Source organism: Zingiber officinale, chromosome 7A, assembly GCF_018446385.1.
Source record: "Zingiber officinale cultivar Zhangliang chromosome 7A, Zo_v1.1, whole genome shotgun sequence".
NCBI classification, from domain to species: Eukaryota; Viridiplantae; Streptophyta; class Magnoliopsida; order Zingiberales; family Zingiberaceae; genus Zingiber; species Zingiber officinale.
The window spans coordinates 15,840,870-15,862,550 of record NC_055998.1 but is presented as its reverse complement, the minus strand read 5'-3'; the positions used below and the strand labels follow the sequence as shown (position 1 = coordinate 15,862,550).

Here is a 21,681-nt window from a genome sequence, read left to right as displayed (position 1 = left end):
AATAAACTAAGATAAACTTTATTTAAATATAGATGATAGTATAGTTGGAGATAGAGCTCAATGGCGTAAAAGGATCCATATAGCCGACCCCACCTAGTGGGATAAGGCTTGGTTGTTGTTGTTGTTGTAGGAGATAGTTTAGATATCAATATTACTGATAATTACATGTTAGCTAGAGTCTACATATAGGTAATTTATCATTACAGAAATTGAAAGGTATTATATAATTATGGAGCATTCACATTCTCTATTGAAACATGTTAACCATTCATTTCTAATTGAACCTGAAACGATTCAGCAAAAATGCTTGAATTATAATAACTTGAACATAGGGATGAATGGTCAAAGATCATTATATACCAAATGAAACATGAACAATTTCTTATCTTCCCTTAGCACTTGAAATTCTGCAACTTCCTCAAAGGGACATCAATTAACTTAAAAACAATTGTGCACTATGAAACTCTTGAATCATACTAAGACCTTAAGCTCTAAGGAAAGCAACATAAGCATAATGATTGTGATGGGAAAGTCAACAAAATGAGTAGGGCACAAGTTAGTACCCAGAAATTAAGACTAGATAATGCAGAACACAAGTTTTAAATACTTGAAAGAGCTTGCAGCTTCCATGCCAGGAAATTGCCTCATTAGATGTTAACATCACTTTAATATAAACATGTTTCTACTTTATGAAAAAATAAAAATCATCAGCATGCAGAGATACAGAAAACTAAATAAAAGTATGAACTTATGGAAGTCTGAAGGAGCACAAAATTGGCCTTTCTTGATATTTGTGACTTCCAGTTTCAGCTGCTGCTACTAGAAGGTCTGCCTGTTACACAACTGTAGCAGGTTAAAAGAGAAGTTCTCTGTACATCACTTGAAGAAAGGTACAGTAAAATGATAGTAGAATAATAGCAAAGATTGATTAATTTCAAGTTGTGCATTATACCTGACGTCAAAGGAAAGCTGGAATCTGAATAATATCAGCAACTCGGCCTACAGCTTCACACTGAATTTATGAAAATTGTTAGTATACTAGGCATCATGCTATTTTAAAAATTTAGCTTCTACCCATTGTCTTGTAGCTGCACATAAATTACAGACTATATCTTGATCAATTTCTAAGAAGTTTGAAGAAATTGTTTACCAGCCTAGAATATACCCTGGAAAAAAAAACAACTGTTGCATAACAACAAGTTTACTTCAATGTAAAGTTGGGAAACTCTCATGGACATCAGTTATGATTGGCAGATCATATGCCGCCTTTAATTTCTCAAGAATCTGCCATTCAAATCCTTGTATGTGAAATCGCATAAATTAACAGTACAAAATAATTACTAGAATTGCAAGCACAGTAAAATAAAAAAAGGCAACAGAAGGCATTGTATTTTTAGTAGGTTGTAAAGCAGAGTCATCATTATGTATATTTCATCATAAATTATTTCAGACAAAAAGTAAAAAGATCAAGTGAAAATCTGTCTCTTTGTTTCTCCGTCAAAAAGGTCACTACTGTTAACTCAAAGAAAGATTGTCTATAAATTACCATGTCCTTTTATCATCTTTGATGTGTAAAATTGGTGACAACAGCAACTATGTAAAGGGGTAAGATCATTTTTCTGTGGCAATGAAATTTGATAAACTTCCCTGATGCAGAAAAAGTCTAGAGAGGGGCAGTTAAGATTCATCCAAAATAAGTAGTTTCCCTTGAAAATCATGACATCCTATATCATTGCATAGAAGAAAATTCTGTTTGTTTGATTAGGGCAATGATCAGCTGAACACGAGACTTTTCTGAAATTATTAAATTGAAATTGTGGTTGATTAATTAAGAGTTCCCAGTTTAATAGCTCTCTACGTTGATAAGATTAACATATAGGATAAAAACTTTGAGAGCTAAATTTTCTACGCTGAATCAGTCAATGATTCTTGCTACTGCAAACATTAAGTATCTAGTTTACTAGCTCTCAGCAAAGGTAAGATTCAGATATAGGTTAAAAACTTTAAGAGCTTATAAAACTAAGTTCAATGAGTTAATGAATACTTGCTACTACAAATCGTAACACGGGTAACATTAATGGTTAGTTTCTGAAAAATAATGAAGTAATTGCACTAGAAAGGAAAAGACGTGGAAGTACTACACAACTGAACTTAGAAACCAACAAAACCAAACAATATTTTTATCAACTTTTATTTTCTTTCCTTTCTTAAACATATTATAAGAGGTTCAGTGCAAAATAAAATATATATATTCCTAAGCTATATTCTTTGTTTGCACTGAAAAAAGAAAGAAACCAATACAAACAGAATTTATTAAACAAAGTTTTGCCAACATATAGAAAATCCAATCACAAGAACACAAGTTTTGGGCAACAGAATAGATGCTACCTTCAGACCTTGTTCCAAACCAGGACCAAGAAATGATTTTGACGAAGTGCGATTAGCTTTGTCAAAACTTGACTTGAACATTAGGGGCAAACCAAGCCTATAAGTTGTCAATCAATAAGCAAATAAGTTTATATTACAAAAGACTTACACATACTAAGTACATAAATAGAATGAGTTACTACAAACTTGCCTAGACGTTACAGTTTTAATATGTTTTGCCATCTTAAGTATGTGCTCCTCCGATTCAATAACATTTGGACCTGCTAGTAAGAAAAAGGGCTCTGCAGCCTATTCACAGATCAGAAATCAAGAAGACTTAGGCATTGCAGAAGAATGAAATGTTGATATCTGGTATGATTATGTTTATTGACCTAAGAAAGAAAAATTGAATCCAACAGCTAAACATATAGGAATAATGACAAATACCTATTCATTAGAAAGGAAGTTTATACTCAAAACATTTTTACACCATTGTTTTAGATAGCGCATGATATAATGTTAGTGCTCCAGATCTGTCTACTTTATTGATTTTGAGTTGCAATTTCATGATATAATTTAAGTTGTCAAATTTCAGAGTCCAGATAGCTTGTAAAGCAGTAACAAAAAATTAAACTAGAATAAAATTACACCGACACCATCCTTCCTATTACTTATCTAATCAACATAGAGATGACTTTTGGAAAATTGGTTTTGGTGACCAATAGGGATAAGTCGGCTATTTCGTGAGTAGATCGTCATAAACCAATTTCTCGAGTGAATGAAAAATTAATGTCTAATGAAGGGTTGGTCCGATATGATCGGGTGGAAGTTTGACTCGCACACGAGTTGGATTCATGGATGAACGCTAACTCAAGTATATGGAACCATTGAGGGGTATGAAATTATAATTAATTTTGTTGATTAATTGATTGATTAAAAGATTAATCATTGTGATATTAATTAATATTTACAATAGATTAAGTAAATAATTAATCAGATTAACCAATTAAATTAATTAATCATAATAAAAAGATTTAAGTGAAAAGGTTTAAGGGAAAAGACGCATTCCATATCCTTTCACCTTTTGAAAGAAATCTTTCATCTCTTGGGAGTAACCCTTCATCCCTATAAAACAAATCCCATTCCTTTCATTCCACTTACTCAATTCTCAAGTTGTGAATTCTCCTCTTGAGTTCTCTTCTCTCTCTCCTCGATTAAGAGTTTCAAGGCTTCGAAAGTTCGATAGGGCTTGAAATTTGGAGTGCTCTTATTTCGAGACACGAGTCGTTGTATCTTGGGAGACGATTGCCAATAAACCGTAAGCACCTGGGTAGGGCAATATCGTCTTAAGGAAAAAAGGTCTAGCCTTCACCTCAATCTTAATACTCTTATCTTTATGGATAAGTTTACCCAAAAGGGTTGTGTCGATATCCGAAAGGATAACTCGACAACCGACGAGTTTAGATCGGTAACGATGATACCAAGAAAGGTATGTCTCTTACCCGAAGGGGTACTTCCATAACCGAAAGGGGATGTCGAAGTATAAATGGAACAAGATCCACATTACCATACTGAGCTCCACCGGTTAGAGTCATTGACTCATCGTCGAGATGACTAATCAGGCACAACTGTTGGATCAATACTACATATCCATATATATATATATATATATATACACCAACAATGACTACTCCTAGTACTTACATAGCTGAGCAGCCCAACATTTTAGAGTTGAATGATAAGTGCCCCTTTAACTTGAACAATTCTCATGCTAGCTTTAAAAATCTACCTTATTCATGTTGATATAAAGATGTTGAATAGAAATTGACCTCTGGTTATGCATTATATTAGGCATTAAAGAGGACTTACAAACAAAAAGACGCATATTGACTGTTGCATATATCAAACAGTTTGCATTTCGTAACACATCCTAATAAGCAATTTAAAAACAGATTCTTCTCTTACCAAGCATCAAACATGTTCAAGCACTATTTGGGCGATTCAAACTAGATAACTAATTGGAGATATCAAATTGATAGGAAAAAACCAAAGCTGCTTGAATAGTGCAGCAGGAGAATTCATCTTTTGATTCGTCAGCAGAGACCTGAAGCTAGGAACAGAAGTATGAAGGAAATGAGAAAATTGAAAAAGGCAAAGACTTCAAAATAACAAAAAAGACTCTCACTACTGTTCCTTTTCAACCGATATCTCTTAAGTGTTGGCCGCCACAGAAGCAGAATGCAGATCCAAAATAATGAAATACAGATAGAAGAATGATAAACCCACAATTCACCGCATCTAAATGGATTCAAAATCAAAATCAAGATAAAAAATTACACTTGAGTTGCCATTGCTGAGAAACAATAGGTGGAAAGCTGCAGCGATGACTGTAGGAGGAAATGAGAGGAGGGAATGTCGAGTGGTGGAACGCATGGCAGGAAAGAGAAAACGAGACAGAGAAGAAGAAGCCCGGGGAAGGGAGAAATGTTACCTGAAATAGAAGAGTGAAATACGAAGAGAGGGAGATGAAGCAACTCTGTCGCTTTCCGTCCGGCGAAGAGGCAATGAGACAGGGTGGCCACGCCAGAGAGTTCGCGAATGGTTGGGATAGAGCGATGGCGATCGGCTGGTCCGGGCATCTTCGAAGCCGGGAATCTGAACTCCGGCGAGCAACGCCGGCGAAGGGGGAAGAGAGAGGTGGGCGCCCGGTGCAGAACGACTGCAAGACGTGTCACGTGTCAGAGGGGACGAAAGAGTTTCTCTGGAAACAAAAGGGAAATCGATCCGGTCCGTTGATAGATTAACGGTCGAGATCTACAAGGACCTTTACGGAAAACACCATAAAAAGCGCTTTCATAATAGTAATTTCCTGATCACTCCTTCATTTTATACTTGAAAATGTATTTGATTAATATTTCGAAGATATATAAAATAAATTCAATCGAGATTAACTTTCAGATAATTCTGGAATAATTTTATTATAATTTATCTGAATCTTGAATATAGTTATATTTTTATTTAAAATATATAAGAATAATAATATATAATGGGTTTAGGTTTACCATAAGTCCATAAGGTTTTTCAAGAGGGCGTGATCGTAAATTTTGAAAATTTGGAGACGCGAGCAGGTAAAACTACAAAATTGGGAGCGATCCCGTAAATTAGCCGAATTTTCTGGGACACACCCGAGCACCGTCGCCGCCGCCGTAGATCCAGTCTTCAACGTCACCTCCGAGCGACTTTGTTAACGACGACGCCGACGAAGAGGAAAGAGAGTCGGAGATGGAATTGGAGATCTTGGGCATGAACTTTGGGTGCGTATTGGGGGCGCTGCAAGAATGGGAATTTCCCGAAAAGAACTGCGTGCTTCCACTAGTATCCAAGCTCCTTGGCTACTGTATCGTCGCTGCCTCCACCACCGTCAAACTCCCTCAGGTCCTTCCAATTCTTTTTTATTCAAACTTGGGTCGATACGATTTTTGTCAAAAAAAATTCCCTTTTTTTCCTACCGACGATTATAATGCACTGTAGTTTTGGGCCTCTAAGTGTAGTGGGTTGTGTGTGGTCTTGGATCAGCTCATACTTGCGATCGATAGAGGATTTGGAAGGGAAAGTCACGATAAATTATTTTTCTCAAACAAGTGGGAACAAGGCATAGGCTAGATTCCATTAGAAAGGAACTGCAGAGGTTCTATTGAGATATACCTTGCATGAATATCGCTGATTCTGTACGATTAAATGTTGACTTGGGACTGATTTTATTTATCCGATGAGAAAAATAGCTGGTCCTGAGGTTGTGATAGAAGATAATGAGAGAACGAGGCTTTTAGATTGTATTGTGTTACTTCAAATTGTTTTGATGTTCATTTTATTTTGAAAATTATAAGGTATTGTTGAAAATACTCGTTTGCAAATTCTTATCTGCATAGAAGCATTAAAAGGTAGCCAGTTATTTTATTTTCTATTGGGGGTTGAGACCCCGCTAGCATCAATTGATAGCGGTATTGATATTTGACATGATCAAGAATTAATTAATTGGATCAATCTCAATTAGAATGATTCTTGAATTGGTTGTCTCTAACCACCCTATGTCGATAGAAACAAGCGTTCCTAAAATGCGTTATAGCCGTCAATGTTAAGTCATCCTACTGTTAAAAAAATGCAATTGTACACAACATCATCTAATACAGTGAGATAGTAAAGACAAAACACACTAAAAAATAATTAATATATAAAAGCTTTATAATGTAATTTGGCTTATGTCTACTATTTGAAAAATGTTCAAATAATACGAGAGAAGTTCACATTATTCTATACAAGTCATTTGCTCAAACCATGCACAAAAAGTTGTTTCAATATCTTCTAGATTTCTCTATCAACACCAATAAAGAAAACAGGAAAAGCCTTACTTCATATGTTGCATGGACCAAAAGTTATTCTTGAGAAGCAATTCTTTATCTCTACAAGCTCTTTGGTCTCCAGCAATCTCTGCATGCACCCGAGTTTCTGTCACAACTTTAGCAAGGTTATTAAGGTTAAAAACCACAACCACCTCTCCTAATGGCCACTCTAAGTAAAAGCCTAAGAGATAAAAACAACACCCTAAGATGTGATTTTTGGCTGTGCTGAGCTTGTTGCTTGTGTGTGAGGCTGATTCTTGCTGAAAAAACCTACATGCTTATCATCCAAGTCTTGAGGTCTTTTCTCTTTAATCATTTTGGGACCTATTAACTTAGTGACGTGCATACAATCTATTAAACCTCTGCTTTCCAGTAAAAAAAAATTCTGCAGTTTCTCATAGAGTTTTAATTGCAGTCTACCAAGTTGCAGGTCATACTTTTGGTTGCTAAGGAGGTTGTGGAAGACTTAAAGAGAAGTCTTTTTTTTTTGTGAGATCTATTCTTGAGAGATCTTGCAATCTAGTCAAGTAGCAATTACTTGGCCAGGTCATGCTTTTGAGATGCTCTAATTAGTCTAGAGCAGATGAACTGACAGTCCATGACATTGGTTCTTTTTCTCTTCTAGAAGAGAACCCTAAATTTTGTCATTTTTTTCTGTCTGGGGTTCCAAAGAATTTTATTTTCATGCCATTGGTATTAATAAAGTGCCTAGATCTTTGTGCAGTTTGATTATTCTTAATATCTTACTGATATTACTTCTGTTTATATACTTTTTTCTGACAATACATTGTATCCTCACATAAGATAATTATTGTAGTACTTTCATCTTCTTGTTACTTCTGGAATTTATTTATCTAATCTCAATCAAAAAGCTTATGCGTGATGTTGTTCAGTTTCAGATTTAACTTCTGTTGTCTATATTTCTTCTACATCAAGATGCATACTGACAGTATGCACTCTAAAAAACGACAGTATGCACTCTAAAAAACCTTGAGGTGGTCCTAGATCTGGGACTTCTAAAATCCAGTGATAAGGAGTTCATAACATGGCTAGATGGTTCGACCATACTGTATTCTCATTTCTTGTATTAAACTTTCGTTGAGCTTACCGCAAATGTTAATAACTTGTCTTCCTGTATCTGGAAGAACTTGTAAAGAATATAACAAGAGAATATATGTTACATTAATTAGGAAACATGAGAATTTTGCTTTTGGTTCCTGAGTGTACATATTTGTTATATAACTACTGTACTTCTAAAATGGATCATGGAAACAGCCTCTTGCAAAAAGCAAGGTAAGGTTGTGTATAATGGATCCTTCCCCGGGACCCCGCATAGTGGGAGCTTCGTGCACCGGGCTGTCCTTTTTTTTTTAACTACTGTACTTCTAAAATGTTTTCGTCTATGAATGTTCTTAACAGCCCTTTCTTGTTGGTCGTGCATATTGATTTTTCACTGGAAACCTTTTGAAGCAGATGTATAATCTCTAGGATTTAATCATGATTCTATTATAGGATATGTTCGCAGATGCCCATGTAATTTGCGATGCATTATTTTCTTTCTTTCTTTTTCTTATGACTGATGAGTCATGCTAACATACTTGCTTCTAGAATACTGAGTTTGAACTCATTCCCCACCACTTTTATGCTTGCAGATACTCAAAATCTTGAAACACAATAGTGTTAGAGGACTTAGTCTTGTGGCTTTTGAGTTAGAAGTGGTGGGTTACACAATTGCTTTGGCATATTGTGTCCACAAGGAGCTTCCATTTTCAGCTTATGGAGAGTTGCTGTTTCTCTTGATCCAAGGTACGTATGCTACATTATCTTAGTGACACTACACTAAATAAATTCCCTGAAAATTTTCATGTTTATTTTCCTTACTCTGTTAATTTCTGCATTCTTTTCATGAATGTAATGGATGCCTTTGTTTCTTTTACTCGCAGCTATAATTCTAGTTGCAATTATCTACTACTATTCTCAACCACTTGGAGGAAAGACCTGGATTAAACCTCTTTTGTATCCTCCATATTGTTGGACATCTGATAGCTGAATATTCTTTTGAAATGACTGCCTGATACATTGGGTGTAATCTTTATGTTGAGCAATGTTTTATGATAGTTAAAAATCTCTAGATCATTTCTTGTTCTCCTTATCAAAGGTGTTTAGGTATTGTGCTATAGCACCAACTATAATTGCTGGTCAGATTGATCCATTTCTTTTTGAAGCCCTATATGTAAGCATAAGTCACTTCTACCGTTTAGTTATATTGAAATACTATTACTTGTTACTAGTGCTATCCTTGCTGTATTCTGATTTACACATTTGCCTTTACAGGCTTCACAACATTTCATCTTTTTCTCTGCAAGAGTACCACAAATATGGACGAACTACAAAGTAAGTTAAAAGTTATTAGTTTTTAACTATATCTTGAATGTCTAGCATATCACTTCCTCAAATGAGAAAAGTGTGTGTAATAATTGGTTAGTTTCTCAATTGCTACTATATAATATATCCTTTATGCTGACTAAACAAAGTTGCCTGCTATGTTCCACCACTCATATTTGCTACATGATCAGATTTGATTTAAGTATTGGCCTATCACTTTAAGATCCTTTAGAAGTTTTATATGTGGCTGTTTTATTTTAGCAGCATGATCTACAAAAATGGTTGATATGCTACATATTGATGATTGTATATTAATTGACATATATTATGATGATAATGTATCCATGGAAGGAAAATGTTCATCTGAAAATGAAATGAGTGCATAAAATGTAGAATCTTTTACCTGTAGTTCTAAGACCTCAGATGCCTAACATTATTTTACATAGCAATTGATTCATACAACCTCTTCAGTACTTGCTATGCATATGCAGTACTTTACCATTGTTATGCAGTAATTCTTGTCATATGGCCTTCCATTTCTTGATCATATCTATCTATGAACACAGGTGCACAAGTCTTAACTAATTTTGTATCCTGCAATCATCTCTATACTTCTCCAGTATACTATTTTCTTAGTCCAGGTTCATTTTGCTTGAAATATTCATTATACAGATCCCACTTTTGTGAATCTTTTATCACTGTCAATTTATCAAGGGCTAGGTATTTTACTCCTTTTTGTCTCTCCAACCAACTTACCTACAATTGGAATTTTAGGACCTTCATACATTAAAAGAATTTTTCTTTAAAGCATTTGTCATTTTGTTCTGTTGCATGATGCATATCTATAACTTTATAATGAGTTCATCCAAATTGAAGATATATTGCATTGCGCATTCAGTCAAATATGTCACTTTAGTGTCCACCAACTAACTGTATTAGAAGAAAACCGTGACAAAATGACTGAAAATTTGATGAGGTTGCAGATCAGGTAGTAGTTTATGATGACATTAATATGTGTTTAGTGAAGCTTCATTCAGTTCTCAGGTCTGTGACCTCTCTCACGTGAATTTGTGCAGAATAAGAGTACTGGAGAATTGAGCTTCTTGACATGTTTTATGAATTTTGCTGGCTCTATAGGTATGCTCTTGAAAAGAGATCAATCATTTAATTTGTTTTTTGCATCATCTTTCATTACCACATGTGGAGCAATTCCTTAGCAACTGCTTGTTTGATTTTGTCAACCTTTTGGCAGATGCAGCTTACTATGAACTAGTTTTGTTTCTTTTCTTGTCCAATCATTAGTAGAATTTCACCAACTTTTCAAGTGCGTGTGTATGTGTGTGAAGCTTTAAAGATCAGCGAATATCTATTCTGAACTAGGAAATGATGTTTACTTAGGATGTCATGAACTAACATATCCTCAAGTTCTTGTATTTCTGTTGATGCTTTCTAGTGCAACTTTCATACATTGTCTACTTTTCTTCATGTTGCAGTGAGAGTCTTCACCAGCATTCAGGAAAATGCTCCAGTTAGTGGTATCCTTATGACTTTCTAGTAAAATATTCTTCAGCTATGCCTTCTCCAGCTTATTAATTTTAACTGCTGCTTATTAGCGGCTTCTTATCATCCCTAGTGACAAGTCACTTGAATGTAGATGCTTCTGTCGTCTTGTTTTGTGAACGAGGATCAATCTACGTATTAGTGACTAGTTACTTCATTGGAGATGCTCAAGTTCATAACTTTTAGATCATCTCATCTCTACGTAAAAGTTTCTAGGAGGGCAATTAGGATGTAGCTTGGACACATTGTAGCACTACCATAATGAACCACTGGTATTAGACCGTTATGTGCCTCTGGCTATCTCCTTTATCACTTTCTTTTCCATCTGCCTTTTACAAAATGATTTCCCTCAGTTGACTTTAGATGTGCTTTGGCCAGAAAGTTACTTCATTTTGTTGTCCTTAATCCATATTAAGTGATTATGGGTTCAATCATCGGCATCATGACGAACGGCACCATATTAAGCCAGATAGTTTTATACCAAAAACCGGAAGCGAAAAAGGAGAAGAAAGAGAATTAGACCAGCAAGCATCTTCAGCTGGCATGTCTATGCTCTTTGTTACAAGATCACACTCCAGTGGTGCTACTAAAATGCTTGTTGGTTTGCCAAAACCCCGGAACCATGGTGAGAATTCACCTTGCCAGTTATTGCTTTGATTTTGGTGGCATCTCTTGTTTAGTAGGTATTATTATTACTTGGTTTCAGAGCTTTCCTAAATGTCCAACTTTATGTTTCTCATATATTACAAGAAATTGTAACTTGTCATTTCTGCTCGATCCTGTAGTCTTCATTGCTTCATTTATTTCAGTTAAATCCAGTTTTATTTTATTAGTTGATGTTACAGCATTGATGTTGGAAGCCACATCAATTTTGTGTGTTCGTATCATGAATGATGATTACTGATGAATAACTTTAATTCCATTAACATAATTTCATTAATTAAAGACATTGGAGCAGAGTGTTAAAACTAACAAATGACGTTAAATTGGAAAGAAAAAACATTAAAAAATAGTTTTGAATTTAACTGAAACAACCACAATTTCTATAGAATTTCGATTTTTGTAAGTGTTCTAAATTAAAAGACTTTGATATTTCTATAACGTTGATTTCTTAAATAATATTTTTTAATTTATTCAACAATTTTTTTATCGATTTAAATTAATCCTCCATTAAAGTTTCAAGGAAATATGGATTTTTTAAAAAGAAAAATGGAACTAATATTGAATTTGTATTTAAATCTAAATTTATAGTTACATAGGATTTTAAATTTTGAATTTACCGAAAATAACCAACGTTGCTCGATAAGAAACAAATTGAGTATTGAGTTAGAAACAATGATTTTTCATACTTATTGAGTTAGAAACCAATTTTAAATATATAAAATTACTTTCTTTGTTCTAAAATATTTATTTTTACTTTTATTGTTTTAATTGGCATATCCAACTTATGTCCATTAAAAGAAATTATTTATTCATGAGGCTGCGACTGCATTTTTGTCCCTATGGCATAGTGGCATGACTAAAATGTTTATTGATAGAAACAATTTTTTTTCCATACTTATTGAGTTAGAAACCAATTTTAAATATATAAAATTACTTTCTATGTTCTAAAATATTTATTTTTATTTTTATCGTTTTAGTTGGCATTTCGAACTTATGTCCATTAAAAAAATAATATTTATTCATAAGGGTACGACTCAATATTGTATATTTTTGTCCCCATGGCATTAAAATGTTTATTAAATTATAATAAAAAATGGTTTTATAGTCCTTTAAATTATATGAAGGGAGATATTAATTTTAAGAGTAATGATACGCTGCGGGAAAACAAAGTACGAATCGCTGCACGAATGACTCATCCATTCCCACGTGGAATGAAAAAAATGCATTTTCCATTCCTCTCTGTCCACCTCAACTTTGACTAAAACCCTAAACTCTGTCCGTTTCCCCCATCTCTCTTCCACAGAACCTGCCGACCCATCTCCTCCGATTTCTCTCCTGCGCCGCACTCTCCTCCGAGTGATCTTCCTGCGCCTCTCCTCGCCTCTCCTTTTCTCTTCTGCGCCGACCTCTCCTCCGAGAAGCTTCGCCTCTCCTTTTTCTCTTCTGCGCCGACCTCTCCTCCGAGAAGCTTCGCCTCTCCTTTTCTCTTCTGCGACGCCATCTCCTCCTTTTTCACTTCTGCGCCGCACTCTCCTCTGAGAGATCTTCCACTCAGAAGCTTCGCCTCCTCTCCTTTTTCTCTTCTGCGCCGCCCTTTCCTCCTTTTTCTCTTCTGCGCCACACTCTCCTTCGAGAGATCTTCCACGCAGAAGCTGTGCACAAGGCAGAGATCCGCCACCATCGAAGCTCCTCCATCGCCGAGTGAACCCTAAAGGCGCACCACCAGCGAAGTCGCGAAGCTCCTCCACGGCCTAAGCCCTAAAGCTCTTCCACCGCCTAAGCCCTAAAGCTCCTCCACCAGCGAATCGTGCCTTTGTACGGGTTTGTTTTTCTCACTTGACATTAAGTTCTTCGTTCTTCTTGAACAAATGCAATTATAATTCTGTTTGCCCTATTATAATTCTTGTAGCATCTCATTGATCAAACTTGAGACATGTCCTATTATTAACCAATTTTGTTTGGTTCCTAGAAGTGGAACCAATTAGGAAATTGAAAATCATGTTTAGGATATTTTAAATTTCCAACATTTTATACACTGGAGATCTCTTATACTATGTGTGACCTCCTAAGTATTAGTATCACTTTAACATCAATTACCTAAATTATAGTAGTTGAGCAAGGATATGAAAGAGTAGATGGTTTTTGTTCTTTTGATATGAAAAAGATTACAGGACAAAGGAACAAATATTCATGGCAGCCGGTTCGATATCATCATCATCTTTCACTCGAAGACGCATGAATGATGAACAAGATGAAACACCTCATATATTATGCTATTGTGGGTTAAGAGCTACTCTTTGGACTTCATGGAAGGAAACCAACCCAAGCAGACGATTTTTTTCATGCCCAAAATTTAGAGTAAATTTTATTTATATAAAATGATTGCAAAACCAACCGTATTTATATGCTTTTTAATTATTGGATTTTGATTAAGTTTATTCGATATTCAGGAAAGGGGATGTGGCTTCTTCTTATGGCATGATCCAGAATTGTCAGAGAGAGCTAAGGGAATTATTAATGATCTGAAGAGGGATAACAAAAAATTACAAATGGAGATTAGTGAATTGAAGAAATCTAATATGTACATCGAAAGTGCAATTGATTGCAATGTTCTCCTGGAGCCTGTGAACAACTCTGTGAACAACTCTGTTACTATGAAGTTGAGTGATGAAATATGTTCATTTAATAGAAAGTTTAGAGTTGTTATCGTTGTATTTGTATTCACTTGGATTGTGATGATTTGGAAGTGGTTGGTGTAATTTGCTATAAGCAAATAACTATTGTAGTAATGAAAGATGTTTTTTGGTTTTTTAATGTGCCTTCAACCTATATTAGCCATATATTTCTAATTGAAGTTTGTAAGTAGTTTTTTGATATATAATGTGATTGAAGCAATTTTAGTTGCTTTCTGGTCTTGCATTTTGTCAAATTCATATCATGGTTAATCTTGTTTCTTTCTTATTCTAGATGAATGAAACTTTTTCGTTCCATTTCCATTGCATCTAGTTTTAAATTTTCTCTATTTGTTGTACTTGTAAAAGTGTAACAGCTGAGGATTAAAGTGATCCATTGTCTGAAAGGAAAGGGAAATGTGGTTTCAGTGCACGAGTACCAATTGGGTAGTAGCGAGCAGAGCTACTCTTCAAATGGCTTCATGACCATGAGCAATGCAAAATACTAAGATATCTTCTAATAAGATTTTTTTTTTCTTTATAGTTTTGTTACCATGTTTCTATTTACTGATCTATTCAAATCATTGGAGAATATGTTTCATCTTGTTTATTTTTCAACTGTCAGTATTCTAAAGGAAGTTGAGCAGAATTCTATTTAGCATTTTAAATCTGGCATCCGAGCATGTTTGGAGTTGCCATCATGCCACGATACCTGCAACCTGTAACTTAAAAATCTCACAGCAGATGATTTGATCAAGTGAATCAAAAACAAACGACATGTTGTGGATCGGTCAACAGACCGATCCATTGTCTTCCGGACCGATCAGGACATATCCTGACATATCCTGATCGGTCTGGGAATAGTCTGATCGGTCTATGGACCGATCAGACTATGGGTGGATCGGTCCACAGACCGATCCCTCCTCTCGCTTTGAGTCCCACGTCTTCTGAACACTTCTTTCTGATCGGTCTGTAGACCGATCAGATAACCCACAGAATGCTTCTATATGGTTACTGATCGGTCCCCAGACCGATCAGATAACCCACAGAGACTTTCTGTGTGGTCACTGATCGGTCACGAGACCGATCAGGTGACTATTGTTTCACTGGATCGGTCTGCCGACTGATCTAGACAACCGGAGTATCACTGGATCGGTTAACAGACCGATCCAATGTCCTTGTGTTAGTTTTAGAGCCTCCCAGCCCTAAACCCTAACGTCTTCCTAGTCCAGAGAGCGAGCTACCAAGCCCTCTCTGACCTAGTCCGGAGAACGAGCTGCCGAGCCCTCTCCGACTTCGTCCGGTCCAGAGAACGAGCTACCGAGCCCTCTCTGACCTAGTCCGGAGAACGAGCTGCCGAGCCCTCTCCGACTTCGTCCGGTCCAGAGAACGAGCTACCGAGCCCTCTCTGACCTAGTCCGGAGAACGAGCTGCCGAGCCCTCTCCGACTTCGTTCAGTCCAGAGAACGAGCTACCGAGCCCTCTCTGACCTAGTCCGGAGAACATTTCCAGAATGAAATAATCTTGCTACTTCAAAAGCTACTTGATGCTAAAACGTTTCCAGAATGAAATAATCTTGATGAAGGAAAGGGAAATGGAACTTGAAGCTAAAATTGTAATCCTCTTAGAAGATAAAGAAGTTCTTGCCCAAGAGCTTTATCATGTCAAAGAAGAAAAGAATAACTTAGAACAGAGAAGAAAAAAATAACTTATAACAGAGGCATTGAGATTACAAATTGGAAACTATGAACTGAAAGAGGCTCCAAATGATGCAAGCTCCAAATGATGCAAGTTCATTACAAACTTTAATTGGATACTACTTACAAACTTAAATTGGAAATATAAATCTAATTGCATTACAATTCTCAATTGGATACTACTTACAAAATTCAATTGGAAACATAAACTTAATTGCATTACAATATTCAATTAAAAAAGAATCCAACATAGGGCTAACATAAACATCATTGCAACCCCTCAAGCACACAACAAAAAGTGTCTAAATGTCATGAACATAAATCCAGCATATTCTCTCTTTTGTCATCAACTCCATTTCCCCGGCATAGGCCTTAGTACACAACCTGCAAAATAAATAAAAGACTAATGAAATTGTTGGGCTGAAGGATAAAGTTAAGATGATTAACATAGTAGACATATAACCTAAGAAAGACATTCAAAGTTAAGATGCTGGGCAGAAGGAGAAAGCATGATTGACAACGAATTAAAGCAACTATAAAATGTTTACAGATCATTTCATTCCTAGTTAGGTATGTGCAAAGACATTCAAAAATAAATGTGTATTTTTCACCTAAGAAAGCTGTGCATACCTTTCTTTCAGGATCTTGCAAAGACCAATTATTGATCGCAATTTTGATACATAATAGTTATTCTCAAAATTGATGTGTAGTAACCTAAGAAAGCTGTGCATACCTAGTGAAATCACAACTTACATTTTTACTAGACTCATCATCGATCATACTTGGAGAATTCATATTTGATAACTCATCTTGCTTTTTATCAACTGTAGAACTCTGTAGATAGATGTAGTTATGTTCAATATTAACAAATAACAAAAGCAAAATCAATTATCACTAAAACATAACACCAAAAGTATATTTCGCCAAATATACAACCATACCTTTTTTTGAGACTTTGTCTTCGTCTTTTTCACAATTTGCTCAATTTTGGATTGTTTTCGTTTCATCGGTGGACGTCCACGAGACCTTACTTTTAGAGGACTGTGAAACTGTTTGCTCTCATTTCTTGATTCTTCATATATTTTATTGCTGTCCTGATAACCATCAAATGAATCACCAATATTTATATCCATAATTCTTTTTTTGGCTTCTTTCAATATCCCTGTTAAAACAAAGCACCTTTCATCATTTTTTGACCCAAGCTGCCCCACTTCTTGTAACAATGGTTGAAGATTATTATATCTTTGTCGTTCCTCTGCATGATGATAAGAATCATCATATATATTGGTGATTCCTTGATATCCACGTTTAATGTCTTTGCGCCATCGTTCCAATATATAATTTTCTGGAACTATAGTGATATTTCTTTTCACCATAACTGACATCAAATGTCAATACACACAATTCCACGAAACTCAAAGAGACGACACAAACACTTCATCTGAGATTGTAACTCACTATATTGTACCCAAAATGAAACATTTTTTTGAGTTGCTCCCTCTTTCCCATATATAGTTTCTGTCACCTCAAAAAAGAGTGTTGACCCTTCTTGCTTCACAAATGTAGTGTTACAAAACATCAAACCTCGCAATTCATCTTGAAACAACTTGAATATTTTGTTAGTGTAAACACTTTGAAACTGTTTTTCAATTGGATTGCCACTGATAACTGGAATGATTGAATTGAAAGATGCAAAATCAGAATTATCTTCCTTTTCAATCTTGCTTTTCAAAGCATTGTCATATTGTTCAATAAACTGTTTCAAAGTTGTTTTTGAATGAACATAATCATCAAAAAATGCATTCATACTTTCGCTTCTTTGACTTGTCGACATCCCTGCCCAAAACTTATCTTTCACATATACAGGCATCCACTTATGACGAATTTCATATAAAGAATTCAACAAATCATTTTTCTCTAAGTTAAATTCTTCTATCAATTTTTTCCAGTTGCTATCACATTCTTCAGATGTTATAGAATTGTAAACAATATTCTTCAAGTTTCTCTTTATCAACTTATAGTTGGCATGACTACTAAACTTCGTTGGAAGTTTTTTCATAATATGCCAAAGACATAAACGATGATGAGAGTCCGGAAATACCTCAACAATTGCAATTTCCATGGCTTTGCATTGATCTGTAATAATAGCTCGTGGAGCTCGTCCTCTCATGCATGTCAACCATGATTTAAATAACCAAATAAAAGTTTCAAAATCTTCTTTAGATATCAAACTACAACCAAGTAATATGGATTCACCATGATGATTTACTCCAACAAACGGAGCAAATGACATATCATAACTATTGGTAAGATATGTAGTATCAAATGTAATGACATCATAAAAATAATCACATGCAGCCCTAGATCTTGCATCAGCCCAAAATATATTTCTTATGCGAGAATCTTCATCTACGTCAATCACATAAAAGAAATTTGAATTTCTACTTTGCATACGACAAAAGTAATTATTCAAGGCTTCTGCATCACCATTCCCAAGCCTTAATCTCCGTGATTCAGCCACATAATTTCTACACTTTCTCTCATCAAACAATAAGTTTTCATAGCCACCAGCTTCAACAACAAATGATTGAAAACTCTTACTCAAAGTTATTCCCGCTTGATCATTCAACTCTAATTTCCTCTTAGTTTGGGAATCTAACACTTTATTACATCTAAAATGTCTTGACTTTCTTGGACTTAATGCATGATTGTGTTCAAGTTGAATACTCGTAATGACACATGATCCATCATTCTGAACTGTAATATTAATCTTTGCTTTGCAATCCGTTTTGCTACAGGGTCTAGGATAAAAAGAATTTTTCACTCTAGGAGCAGTCTTACCATTTTTAGAGCATCCGAATGAAAAATACTTCAGCTGGCCATCATCTCCTTTTTTAGAACCCAGCTTTGCAATACCAAAACCAAGAATCTGGGCATAGGATTTGTAAAAATCGCGAACTTCTTCTTCAGCTGAAAAACACATCCCAACTTGTGGAGTATCAACTCCATTTGAGCTTGACGAATCACCCAACACTTGGAAATCACCCTCAATTAATCGTTCTTGCTCCATAACAATTTTACAACCTACATTCAAATAAAATAGCTATTAGCAAACTTTTATACAGTGAACAAAGAAGACAAATGATATGCTATAAGAAATGATATGCTGCAAGAAGAGATATGTTACAAGAATTACAAATAAATAAACAATATAATATAAAAGAGACCATAGTCATATGAATAACAAAATCACAAATCTCAACAGCAAGAGATATCACAAATCACAAATCACAAAAGATATACAATCCTCCATTGGGATTTCTCCCAAATATTGACAATAAATTTAATAAACAGATATAAGTTAAATAAGTATAACTTGAAGAAAAAAAATTCTGCCTATTCCCTAAGATAAGAAAATGGACCCTTTAACATATTATACTGGAGAATCCATGCCCGATATAGTCACAAAAAACCTTGTGAAGCATCTGTCCAAAGACCTCCCGGAACTTCAGGAGTCATGAATTTGGAGTTGCAACAAAGTCAAGCTCGACAAAGTTCAGAAGGAATAGGCGTGTTGCCTGATTGGTTGTCCAATAGACACTCACCTTTCTCGTCAAGGCAGGGTCGCTAGTGGAGGAGCTTTAGGGTTTCCAGAAAGAAGTCGTGGAGGAGCTTCGCGGCTTCGCTGGGGGTGCGCCTTTAGGGTTCGCTCGGCGATGGAGGAGCTTCGATGGTGGCAGATCTCTGCTTTGTGCACAGCTTTTGCGTGGAAGAGAAATTGGAGGAGAGGGCGGCGCAGAAGAGAAGCTTCTCGGAGGAGAGGTGGGCGCAGTAGAGAAAAAGGAGGAGAGGCGTAGGAAGATCACTCGGAGGAGAGTGCGGCGCAGGAGAGAAATCGGAGGAGATGGGTCGGCAGGTTATGTGGAAGAGAGATCGGGGGGAAACAGACAGAGTTTAGAGTTTTCGTCAAAGTTGAGGTGGACAAAGAGGAATGGAAAATGTATTTTTTTCATTCTACGTGGGAATGGATGAGTCATTCGTGCAGCGTTTCGTGCTTTATTTTCCCACAGCGTATCATTACTCTAATTTTAAAATATTTATTAAATTCTGTAAAAAGTAAAATCTGTCATTCTAATGACTCCTATTGTTCTATACTATTGACAGAAAGTAAACTAGAAAATTAAAATTAGTCATCGCATTATAAGATAATTCTTCAGATGAATCTGATCCTTGCTCTATTAAAATATTTATTGAATGCGCAATGTCATGAACGTGGATAAATGGAAGTCAATCAAAACAAATTAATGATGATTACATTTCACTTTACTTTTATTTCCTCCTCTCACGAAAACCACAATTAAATTGAAAAGCCATCGAGAACTAATCATCAAACGGCGCGTCATTATTCAATGAAACGAGGCGTGGCCAAACACAAGAAAGAATAGAAAGAAAGAAAGAAATCCCAATTTCATATGGTAAGTACTGGTGATGAGATCTAGGAAGAGACAAGATGGGGATAAGACAGAGATTAAAATATGGCCAGAAGGATGTCTAGGGGAGAGGAACCTTAAACATCAAAGCTCTTTTATTTCTCCAACAAACAAAGAAATTAAACTCCCTTTGCATCATCGCCACCCCACCACTTGCATGGCAATTGGAAAATGCCACATCGCGGTCCTCAAACAATACTTCAAACTTGGAAACCACTGCATCCTTCCTTCCCACTTAATTGAGACAACGTCTCAAGGCTTCTCCCTCTCATCCTCCCTCAGATTCAGCTAGCACAGAGTTCATCGATCACCAAACACAGGTAAACATTTAATTAATATAAAGAAGCTGTTCTTACTGCCTTTATGGTTTTTATCTTTCCTGACATTTCCAATATTAGAAAAAGACACTACTGCTGGATCATGAACAGCCTGTTTCATCTAAAATTCTGTCTTCTTCAACAACAAATTAAAAAGGTTTGTTTTTTATTTATCCAATCACGCTTTCTTATAGACTGTTAATTATGAGCATGAAGTATGAGTTCAGAGAGAAGAACAGAAAGGATTCAGATCTGTTTTGAATCCTCTCAGACTGTTAAGTAATTGATCTGATGGAAGGAGAAGGGGAAGGGAAGAAGAAGGGATTGGCGAGATATTCAGCCACAGAAGAGCCTCATGAGGACAGAGGGAATTACTTCAGCTTGAAAACATTAATACTTCTTGGCTTACTGACCTTGTCTCTCTTGATCCTTCCTCTTATACTGCCTCCATTGCCTCCTCCACCTTCCATGCTGCTGCTGCTTCCTTTAGCAATACTTGTTGTTCTGATGTTCTTGGCTTTCATGCACTCGGACATAAAGGACATGGCTCCCTCTCATTTGTAAGTATCATAAGTATCAAAATGGCTTTAATTTTCACAATAAGTTTTATTGCTGATCATAAATTGGAAAAGAAAAAACACATTTAGAGGTGAAGTATAAATTAGCAGGTATACTCAGCTTATCATTTAGAATGAACATTTATGTTTTCTGAAATCTTTTTTTTTTTTTTAGAAAAAAAATGAAAGAGAAAGAGCAAGAGAGAGAGTCTTGTTTGTTGGTGCTGATGGAAGAAACTGTTTGAGTGTTCCAGGAAACGTGTATATTGGTTGTGAAAGAGTGGTGAGAATGTTCGCATATTGCACGCACGCTCCAAGAGGTTTCAGGGTAGGCTTTAGACTTTGAACTTGACTTCATGAGAAAGCAGTGTTCTAAATATTGGCGTAACTCTTACTTCCGACTTTAGTGAAGAATATATTGTTGATGGTGGGACATGGTTACTCGATGGAGGTGTAATTGGATGATCCAACTTAGAATAAGCTACTTAATTAATATGATGATAGAAATTGATCCATTTATTTAAGTTAAATTAATCAAATAATTTTTATATTGTAACCAAAGATAATTATGCT

The 21,681-nt window shown here is 35.6% G+C and overlaps 3 protein-coding genes and 1 long non-coding RNA gene across 5 annotated transcripts; 2 read left to right on the top strand and 2 right to left on the bottom strand.

The window, feature by feature from the left end:
* Window positions 1-6: 6 nt before the first annotated feature.
* Window positions 7-5,680, bottom strand: LOC122001038. Its single transcript, XM_042555594.1, has 6 exons — window positions 5,553-5,680; window positions 4,859-5,086; window positions 2,579-2,676; window positions 2,389-2,485; window positions 953-1,012; window positions 7-832 (listed from the first exon to the last, which is right to left on the bottom strand). Exons 1-5 carry the CDS (start codon window positions 5,670-5,672, stop codon window positions 959-961), a joined length of 597 nt encoding a protein of 198 aa, XP_042411528.1. The 5' UTR covers window positions 5,673-5,680; the 3' UTR covers window positions 7-832; window positions 953-958.
* On the top strand, window positions 5,650-11,541 carry LOC122001037 (mannose-P-dolichol utilization defect 1 protein homolog 2-like). The gene is made up of 8 exons (XM_042555592.1): window positions 5,650-5,802; window positions 8,420-8,573; window positions 8,711-8,783; window positions 8,934-9,000; window positions 9,102-9,161; window positions 10,229-10,289; window positions 10,646-10,687; window positions 11,129-11,541. The coding sequence occupies exons 1-8, from the start codon at window positions 5,650-5,652 to the stop codon at window positions 11,230-11,232; spliced, it is 714 nt and encodes a 237-aa protein (XP_042411526.1). The 3' UTR covers window positions 11,233-11,541.
* Window positions 11,542-16,046: 4,505 nt separating this feature from the next.
* Window positions 16,047-19,263, bottom strand: LOC121999236 (protein FAR-RED IMPAIRED RESPONSE 1-like). The gene is made up of 6 exons (XM_042553941.1): window positions 19,218-19,263; window positions 17,329-18,828; window positions 16,686-17,122; window positions 16,498-16,578; window positions 16,375-16,388; window positions 16,047-16,128 (listed from the first exon to the last, which is right to left on the bottom strand). The coding sequence occupies exons 1-6, from the start codon at window positions 19,261-19,263 to the stop codon at window positions 16,047-16,049; spliced, it is 2,160 nt and encodes a 719-aa protein (XP_042409875.1).
* Window positions 19,264-20,366: 1,103 nt separating this feature from the next.
* On the top strand, window positions 20,367-21,554 carry LOC121999940. 2 transcript variants are annotated; one of them, XR_006116848.1, is made up of 4 exons: window positions 20,367-20,554; window positions 20,633-20,708; window positions 20,823-21,111; window positions 21,284-21,554. It is a non-coding gene; the product is annotated as an uncharacterized LOC121999940 (long non-coding RNA). The 2 variants fall into 2 exon arrangements; XR_006116849.1 differs by having other exon boundaries at window positions 20,779-21,111.
* The last annotated feature ends 127 nt before the right edge of the window (window positions 21,555-21,681 follow it).